Genomic DNA, 9,618 nt, shown 5'->3' with positions numbered 1-9,618 from the left:
TTGGCATGCGCGTGTCGGATGTGGACGAGCTGGACAAAAGAGGGTGAGCGGAGGGCGGAGGGGCCGTGTCTCTGTGATAAGAAGAGTTTGGATTTATATCCCCCCTTTCTCTCCTGTAGGAGACTCAAAGGGGCTTACAATCTCCTTGCCCTTCCCCCCTCACAACAAACACCCTGTGAGGTAGGTGGGGCTGAGAGAGCTCTGAAAAGCTGTGACTAGCCCAAGGTCACCCAGCTGGCGTGTGTGGGAGTGTACAGGCTAATCTGAATTCCCCAGATAAGCCTCCACAGCTCAAGCGGCAGAGTGGGGAATCAAACCCGGTTCCTCCAGATTAGAATGCACCTGCTCTTAACCAATATGGCACTGCTGCGTCTGCTGGGCCTGCAAAATTCCCAGGCTCAACCTTCAGCATCTCCAGTTGGAGGAATTGGGGAGCAGGGGATGTGAAAGCCTCCTTCTGACACCTGGAGAGCAGCTCCCCGTTGAGTAGGCAATACTGACATTGATAGACTGATGGTTTGTTTCGTACAAGGCCACTTCACGTGTTCAAGACTGTACAGGGAGAGGCTGTGGATCCACCACAAAGACCAAGTGACGTCCCTATACTTGGGGGCCGAACTTAGGGCCTTCTGCCTGCTCCGCAGACACTCCACCACGGAGCCACAGCCTCTGAGACCCTGCAGCCCTGGAAAACTGCTGCCAGTCTGAGCAAGCAATACTGCTTAATAGACTAAAGTTGCTAGATGCTAGAGACTTTCAGCTTTGGCTGTGATCTGGACATCAGAGAATCTGGGGTAGAACATGTTGACAGAGAGAAATTTTTCTCTCTTTCTCACAATACTAGAACCAGGGGGCATTCATTGAAAATGCTGGGGGGAAGAATTAGGACTAATAAAAGGAAACACTTCTTCACGCAACGTGTCATTGGAGTTTGGAATATGCTGCCACAGGAGGTGGTGATGGCCACTAACCTGGAGAGCTTTAAAAGGGGCTTGGACAGATTTATGGAGGAGAAGTCGATTTATGGCTCCCAATCTTGATCCTCCATGATCTGAGATTGCAAATGCCTTAACAGACCAGGTGCTCGGAAGCAACAGCCGCAGAAGGCCATTGCGTTCACATCCTACATGTGAGTTCCCAAAGGCACCTGGTGGGCCACTGCGAGTAGCAGAGAGCTGGACTAGATGGACTTTGGTCTGATCCAGCTGGCTTGTTCTTATGTTCTTATGTTCTTAATCACAGAACACGTTGTGCTGTGGCTGCCACACCAATTTAATACTTGAATATGTCGAAGTACTAAATCAGGGGTCTGCAACCCGCGGCTCTCCAGAGGTTCATGGACTACAAATCCCATCAGCCCCTGCCAGCATGGCCAATTGGCCTTTCCTCTCTCTCTTGATGGCTTAACACAGATCACAGATAACTGGGCTAGTGACCCTGGCGAGCAACTCCCCAATTGGCCATGCTGGCAGGGGCTGATGGGATTTGTAGTGCATGAACATCTGGAGAGCCGCAGGTTGCAGACCCCTGTGCTAAATGCTATAAACTATACATACACCCACCCCTTGTGGCACCACCATTTAATAAGCTTTTGTATGAGGGGGTAAGCCGACTATCACTCTATCTAGTGAGGCTGTATGTCTGTCATGTAGACCTGGCGTCCGGTCACTTGAAATAATTTTGGACTACAAAATATTGTTTATATGCACTTAGCACTTTAGTAACCTTATAAGTCTTTACATCACCTCCGATGTTGTGAGCGGGCATTTCCCGCTTCATGTGTTCAAGACGGTACAGCAGTGGCGTAGTGGCTAAGAGCAGGTGCACTCTGATCTGGAACTTTGGTCAGGAAAGTTCCTGATAGCCGGACCGTAAAGCTGGAAACGCGTTGCAACGCCTGGCGCTTTGCTTCCCTTTGCTTATGAACTTGAGTTGTCCTCTTTCCGACAGGTACATCGCTAAAGACTATTATGACCGGATTCCTGAGCTCAAGCACGCCATCGACCAGATCAAGAGTGGCTTCTTCTCACCCAAACAACCCGACCTTTTCAGAGACGTGGTCGACATGTTGTTTCACCATGACAGGTGAGTGGGTCGCGTCTCTCAAATGCTGCGTTTGGTTCACCCCAGGCCTTCTGAATTCACGCGAAAGCACCCAAGTCAGTGGGAGAGGTCCATCAAAGCCCGTTCTTCTGGACCGTCCATTCTTCTGAGGTTCACAGCTTAGCAAAGGGATTGGTTGCCCTTGGCCAGGGGTCTTCAAACTATGGCCCTCCAGAGGTTCATGGACTACAATTCCCATGAGCCTCTGCCAGCATAGCCAAGTGGCAGGGCTGATGGGAATTGTAGTTCATGAACATCTGGAGGGCCATAGTCTGAAGATCCCTGCCCTTGGCTCTCCTGATTTCCTGTCTCACGTAAACCTAGGAAGAGTCACAGAAGTGAAGGGATGGGATTTTTTTTCCAGGAAGGAGCAATTGCCAGTCACAGGGTGCATCTTGGCCCCGCTATGCCGCATTCCTTCTATTTAGGCAAGGGGCCAACGTTCGCATGTAGTTCCTTCATTTGGGCCTCAGCCTTGCTTTGCGGCTCCCGACAGGACTTGTCGCCAACCCTCTACGCACAAGGAGTTTCCTGACATTTCTCATTTCTACCACCACATTGGAGTCCTAGCAGTGATTTGTTTGTTTGTTTAATTTATGTCCTGCCCCTTCCCAATAAGTCAGATTCAGGGTAGCTTCCAATTGAAACACAGCAGCATAACAGATGAGGGTCCTCTGCTCTAAACCACTACGCCATGCTGGCCGAAACTGGTCCTGACGAGCAATCTAGCTGCATAAAGAACAGAAGAACTAGCCTGCTGGATCAGACCAGAGTCCATCTAGTCCAGCACTCTGCTACTCGCAGTGGCCCACCAGGTGCCTTTGGGAGCTCACGTGCAGGAGGTGAAAGCAATGGCCTGCTGCTGCTGCTGCTCCTGAGCAGCTGGTCTGCTAAGGCATTTGCAATCTCAGATCAAGGAGGATCGAGATTGGGAGCCATAGATCGACTTCTCCTCCATATATCTGTCCAAGCCCTTTTTAAAGCTATCCAGGTGAGTGGCCATCACCACCTCCTGTGGCAGCATATTCCAAACACCAATCACACGTTGCGTGAAGAAGAGTTTCCTTTTATTAGTCCTAATTCTTCCCCCCAGCATTTTCAATGAATGCCCCCTGGTTCTAGTATTGTGAGAAAGAGAGAAAAATTTATCTCTGTCAACATTTTCTACCCCATGCATAATTTGATAGACTTCAATCATACCCCCCCTCAGACGCCTCCTCTCCAGACTAAAGAGTCCCAAACGCTGCAGCCTCTCCTCATAAGGAAGGTGCTCCAGTCCCTTAATCATCCTTGTTGCCCTTCTCTGCACTTTTTCTACCTCTTTGATATCCTTTTTGAGATGTGGCGACCAGAACTGAACACAGTACTCCAAGTGCGGTCGCACCACGGCTTTATATAAGGGCATGACAATCCTTGCAGTTTTATTATCAACTCCTTTCCTAATGATCCCCAGCATAGAGTTTGCCTTTTTCACAGCTGCCGTGCATTGAGGTGAGCAAATCAACACTGATCAACTTCTTCTGTTGCCTTTGAATAGGTTTAAAGTTTTTGCAGACTACGAAGCTTATGTCCGGTGTCAAGACAGCGTCAGTCAACTCTACATGGTATGTAAAGATGAGTCCAGTGTCCCACCCTTTTTTCAGAGTAGCTCAGGGTGGCCGTAGGCAACTTCCAACTCACCCCATGAGCTTCATGACTGAGGTGGGATTAGAACCCAGAGCTCCCAGATTGGAGTCCAGCTCTTTAACTCCATACAAAGGTGGGGATTGTGCACTAATAATCAAAACTATGAGCAAAGCACAGAACAATGACTAACAGTCAGTAGGACTGGATAGTTTAACACTTTAGTCACTAGTCGCAGTGGTGGCGAACCTTTGGCACTCCAGATGTTATGGACTACAATTCCCATCAGTCCCTGCCAGCATGGCCAATTGGAGTGCCATCATCTGTAGTCCATAACATCTGGAGTGCCAAAGGTTCGCCACCACGGCACTAGTGTGAACAGCATCTACAAATGCAGCTATGAGACAACTGATGCCCCGATCTCCACAAATACACGTCAGAGCATACCATCATTCAACAATTCGCGTCAATGAAAGCTTGTCTAAGCTCAATAGAAAACCCACAACGAGCTGCCAATTTCCGGTAGTGCCTGGCTTCGAAGGCTCGTGGGCAGGTGGTATTTTCAGTGTACATAAAATTTGTCCAAATGGTAAGAACATCTCTTTGGGCAAATTTTATGCACATTGAAGCCTTTGAAGATTAGTTGAAGCCAGATGCTACCGTTCTTTGTGGGTTTTCTAGGCACCAGTAAAATTGACAAGGGAAGTCGCTTTTGCAGGAGGAAATTAGAATCATAGAGTTGGAAGAGACCCCAAGGGGCCATCAAGTCCAATCCCCTGTAATGCAGGAACGCACAATCAAAGCACTCCTAACTGGTGGCCATCCAGCCTCTCTTGAAAAACCTCCGTGTATTCCACTGTTGAACAGCCCTGATGGTCAGGAAGTTCTTTCTAATGTTTAGGAATCTCTTTTCCTTCACCTTGAGCCCATGACTCCTGGTCCTGGTCTCTGGAGCGGCAGAAAACAAGCTTGCTCCCTCATCAATATGACATCCCTTCAGATATCTGAACATGGCTATCATGTCACCTCTTAACCTTCTCTTGACCAGACTAAACATGCCCAGCTCCCTAAGTCTCTCCTTGTAGGGCATGGATTCCAAACCTTTTCCCATTTTGGTGGCCCTCCTCTAGACCCCTTCCAGCTTGTCAATATCATTCTGGAATTGTGGTGCCCAGAACTGTACACAATATTCCAGGTGAGGTCTGACCAATGCAGAATAGAGAAGTACAATTACATCCCTCGATCTAGACACGATACTCCTATTGAATCCATTACTCGGTATCCTAGTCTCTGAGGCAGCAGAAAACAAGCCCTCACCAACATGACATCCCTTCAAATATTTAAACAGGGCTATCGTGTCACCTCTTAACCTTCTCCTCACCAAACTAAACATCCCCAGGGCCCCAAGCCTCTCTTCGTAGGGCATGGATTCCACATCTTTTAAATATTAAAGGTGTGGAGTCAATATTACCTTTAAAGGGTAATATCAATCTTTCCTTTTGTCTGGAGCGACATGGGACGTGGGGTGATCTAGAGCCGTGCGGCAGATAGTGGGGCAGCTCCTCGTGTTTAAACGGGGAAACACGAGGAGATCCCACTGCGGAGGGCCCATGGGGCTAGGAGCATTGCAAAAACCGCTCTGTGCACAATAAGCCTCAGATACAAACTGTGCCTGCTTCACAGGGTGGTTGCTCCCTGGGCTTTTGGAGATGCTGGCTGCTGATCTGCCATCCCCCGTTAACCCCCGTATAACACCTTAGTTGGTGGATTCTGTTACGTATTCAGGGAGTATGAGGTCTCTTCCTTCTTTCTCTGAGTTGCCGTCTGCCGTGTTATAAAGTAGTAAAGGAGCAGCAGTGGCGTAGGAGGTTAAGAGCAGGTGCATTCTAATCTGGAGGAACCGGGTTTGATTCCCCGCTCTGCTGCCTGAGCTGTGGAGGCTTCTCTGGGGAATCCAGATTAGCCTGGGCACTCCCACACACGCCAGCTGGGTGACCTTGGGCTAGTCACAGCTTCTCGGAGCTCTCTCAGCCCCACCTACCTCCCAGGGTGTTTGTTGTGAGGGGGGAAGGGCAAGGAGATTGTCAGCCCCTTTGAGTCTCCTACAGGAGAGAAAGGGGGGATATAAATACAAACTCTTCTTCTTCTCTTCTTCTCCAGTGTGATGTAGTGGTTAAGAGCAAGGTGCACTCTAATCTGGAGAAGTGGGTTTTGATTCCCCACTTGAGCTGTGGAGGCTTATCTGGTGAACTAGATTAGCTCGTGCACTCCAGCACACGCCAGCTGGGAAACCTTGGGCTAGTCACAGCTTCTCGGAGCTCTCTCAGCCCCACCTACCTCACAGATGTTTGTTGTGAGGGGGGAAGGGCAGGGAGATTGTAAGCCCCTTTGAGTCTCCTATAGGAGAGAAAGGGAAATATAAATACAAACTCTTCTTCTTCTTCTTCTTATAATGCTATATTTTAAATGATGGATCTGATTTTAATATATGTAATTTTTTTGTATTTTATTGTTGTACACCACCCAGAGCCTTTTCAGGGGCGTGCAGTGTATTGGATGGATGGATGGATGGATGGATGGATGGATGGATGGATGGATGGATGGATGGATGGATGGATGGATGGATGGATGGATGGATGGATGGATGGATGGATGGATGGCCGGCCGGCCTTTGGCTCTTGTCCAGACTCATCCTCTTTCTCTCCCTTCCTAGAACTCCAGGGAGTGGACCAAAACAGTCATCCGGAACATTGCGGCCTCCGGGAAGTTCTCCAGCGACAGGACCATCAAGGAATACGCCCGGGACGTCTGGGGCGTGGAGCCTTCCGACATCAAGATCCCGCCCCCCAACGTGCCCCGGGACGTGGCCGATGAGCAGATGGCCAACGAGATGACCGACAAGTTACACATGTGAACCCGAGAAATGCTTAGCTCTTGTTTGCATAGCGGCTGTGCTGTACAGGGTGGGGAACGCGTCCCCCCAGCGTTGCTTAGGTGTTACCAGTAGTAAAGGTTATGGGGCTCTTGCAATTTGGCTTCTGGGTGTCTAAGGGGATCTGAGCTATTTGGAGGCTGCGTTAAGTGGGAACGAGCAAGGTGTGTGTAGGTCACGTTCAAATCTCCTGGCTTCTCCTCCCTTCTTCCTGGGGGAAATTGGAGTTCTGTAATGGTCAGCCTCCTAAAAACAAAACCCACAGTTGCCCGGGAATATCGAGGAGGAGGGGAATCAACTGACCGCAGGTTGCTGATCCCTTCGCTGCAAATGACTTGCATGAAAAACGGTAACGGGAGCCACAGGTGAGGTCAGATAGCTTCTAAAATAGTTTCAGAGGGAACCCGTGAGTAGAACTGCTAGATCCGAGTCCAGTTGGCACCTTAGAGAGCAACATAAGAACAAGCCAGATGGATCAGACCAGAGTCCATCTAGTCCAGCTCTCTGCTCCTCGCAGTGGCCCACCAGGTGCCTTTGGGAGCTCACCTGCAGGATGTGAAAGCAATGGCCTGCTGCTGCTGCTGCTGCTCCTGAGCACCTGGTCTACTAAGGCATTTGCAATCTCAGATCAAGGAGGATCAAGATTGGTAGCCACAAATCGACTTCTCCTCCATAAATCTGTCCAAGCCCCTTTTAAAGCTCTCCAGGTTAGTGGCCATCCCCACCTCCTGTGGCAGCATATTCCAAACACCAATCACACGTTGCGTGAAGAAGTGTTTCCTTTTATTAGTCCTAATTCTTCCCCCCAGCATTTTCAATGGATGCCCCCTGGTTCTAGTATTGTGAGAAAGAGAGAGAAATTTCTCTCTGTCAACATTTTCTACCCCCTGCATAATTGTATAGACTTCAATCCTATCCCCACTCAGACATCTCCTTTCCAAACGAAAGAGTCCCAAACGCTGCAGCCTCTCCTCATAGGGAAGGTGCTCCAGTCCCTCAATCATCCTCGTGGCCCTTCTCTGCACTTTTTCTATCTCGTCAACATCCTTTTTGACAAGTTATTTGGGGTAGGAGCTTTCGACTGTCAAAAGTAACTGAACGTAAAGTAAGTGAGCTCCCAAAGGCACCTGGTGGGCCACTGCGAGTAGCAGAGAGCTGGACTAGATGGACTTTGGTCTGATCCAGCTGGCTTGTTCTTATGTTCTTAACGGCGGGCACTTTGGTTCTTGAAAGCTTATCGACCTGTAATCCTGTTGGTCTCTACGGTACTCCTGGACTCAAATCTGGTTTTTAGAAAATCACGTGTAGGTTAGTCTCAGACAGGTTACCCCTCTTATTGACTCTTGGTAGTAGTGTATTGGTTCCTTAACATAGCACAGCACCCATTGGGGAAGGAGGGGACGGAAGCAGCCGGGAAACTCGGCTCATGCTGTTTGCTGTTCCCTTCCCAGCGGTCCTCCCATAAGAGGTGAGCCTATAATCCTTTTCCACCAGACCACGGTGCTTTAAACGACACAACCGGTGCTATGTGCTTGGTCTGCCCGTTGAGGGCAGGTCGGCGAAGCAGCTCGGCGGCTGCACAGTTGCTTGCGTACAATTAGGAAGACAGATGAGAGTAGATCTCTGTGCAGCCGAGCTCGACAGTAGTCCAGTTCAGACACAGGAGGGCTAAAGTTTTGGTGACCCCTCCCCCCCCTTCAGCAAGAAGCTTAGGGGGGGTCAGTTTTTGCTGTTAGCCTCTGAATGGTGTTTTGTCTGATGTACCACATCATGCATTCCTGAATACACACAGGCCTACAATAAAGGAAAAAAGCCACACTCTCCCTTCCCATTTTTTTGTTTTACTACAGGTCCCCAAAAAGTAAAAACAAATGACGTTCCTTCATGAGGCGGTTTACAATATATCTTGCCACCAAATGCTACTTTTTTTTCCTTTTAAGTTCTGATTCTTTTTTCCTTTGTTCGGCTCCGGAAACATTTCCTCCGCTGTTCTCTTGAGCTCGTTTACTGCAGTGTTTCTTCCGTCTGTTTCCAGGCCAACTTCCTGTGAGCGTGCGATTGTATTGAAGCAGTTTTTATTCGTCTTGCCCCACTAAACACATGGCCCTAAACACATGGCCCTCATCACAACTCCGTGTGGACGCCCAACCTCCCATTCAGACATTTTCTGCTTCCTTTGTTGTCTGTTTTAAAAGCAATTTTTTTCTTTATTGTATTAGCAGTAGAACGGAAAGGACAGATCAATTGGGTCAGCTTTGTCAATTTCATCCTGAAGACACACTGTGTCTGCAGTTAGTGAAATTGACAAGGGTTTGCAGTAGGGGGTTAACAAGGGATGGCCAAAGTACACCAGCTGTTTTGTCAGTTTGTCGCCTGGAATACGGTGTACAGTTCTGGGCACTGCAATTCAAGAAGGACGTTGAGAAGCCGGAACGGGTCCAGAGGAGGGCAACCACAATGGTAAAAGGTCTGGAATCCATGCCTCTACGAGGAGAGACTTAGGGAGCCTGAGATGTTTACTTTGGTGAAGAGAAGGTTAAGGGGTGACATAATAGCCATATTTAGATATTTGAAGGGATGCCATGCTAGTGAGGGAGAGAGCTTGTTTTCTGCTTCTCCAGAGACTAGGACCAGGAGTGATGGGTTCAAGATACAGGAAAAGAGATCCCACCTAATAAACATCAGGAAAAACTTCCTGACAGTCAGGGCTGTTCGACAGTGGAATTCACGACCTCGGAGTGTGGCGGAGTCTCCTTCTTTGGAGGTTTTTAAAGAGAGGCCGGATGACCATCTGTCAGGAGTGCTCTGATTGTGTGTTTCTGCACGGCAGGGGGTTGGACTTGATGGCCCCTTGGGGTCTCTTCCAACTGTATGATTCTAATTTCCTCCTGCAAAAGCAACTTCCCTTGTCAATTTTACTGATACCTAGCTGCTGATATATTGTATCTTCTGAAGGTGAC

General features: G+C 48.9%; 1 protein-coding gene across 1 annotated transcript in view; it reads left to right on the top strand.

The window, feature by feature from the left end:
• PYGL (glycogen phosphorylase L) overlaps positions 1-6,772 on the top strand; it is a 36,681-nt gene extending 29,909 nt beyond the window's left edge. The window contains exons 13-16 of the mRNA XM_048484687.1: positions 3-43; positions 1,951-2,085; positions 3,641-3,707; positions 6,440-6,772. Coding sequence (XP_048340644.1) covers positions 3-43; positions 1,951-2,085; positions 3,641-3,707; positions 6,440-6,640 — 444 coding nt within the window. The 3' untranslated portion in view covers positions 6,641-6,772. The remainder of the gene's footprint in view (positions 1-2; positions 44-1,950; positions 2,086-3,640; positions 3,708-6,439) is intronic.
• Positions 6,773-9,618: the final 2,846 nt, after the last annotated feature.

Source organism: Sphaerodactylus townsendi, linkage group LG02 (genome assembly GCF_021028975.2).
Source record: "Sphaerodactylus townsendi isolate TG3544 linkage group LG02, MPM_Stown_v2.3, whole genome shotgun sequence".
Taxonomy (NCBI): Eukaryota; Metazoa; Chordata; class Lepidosauria; order Squamata; family Sphaerodactylidae; genus Sphaerodactylus; species Sphaerodactylus townsendi.
This window is presented reverse-complemented; position numbering and strand designations above follow the sequence as displayed.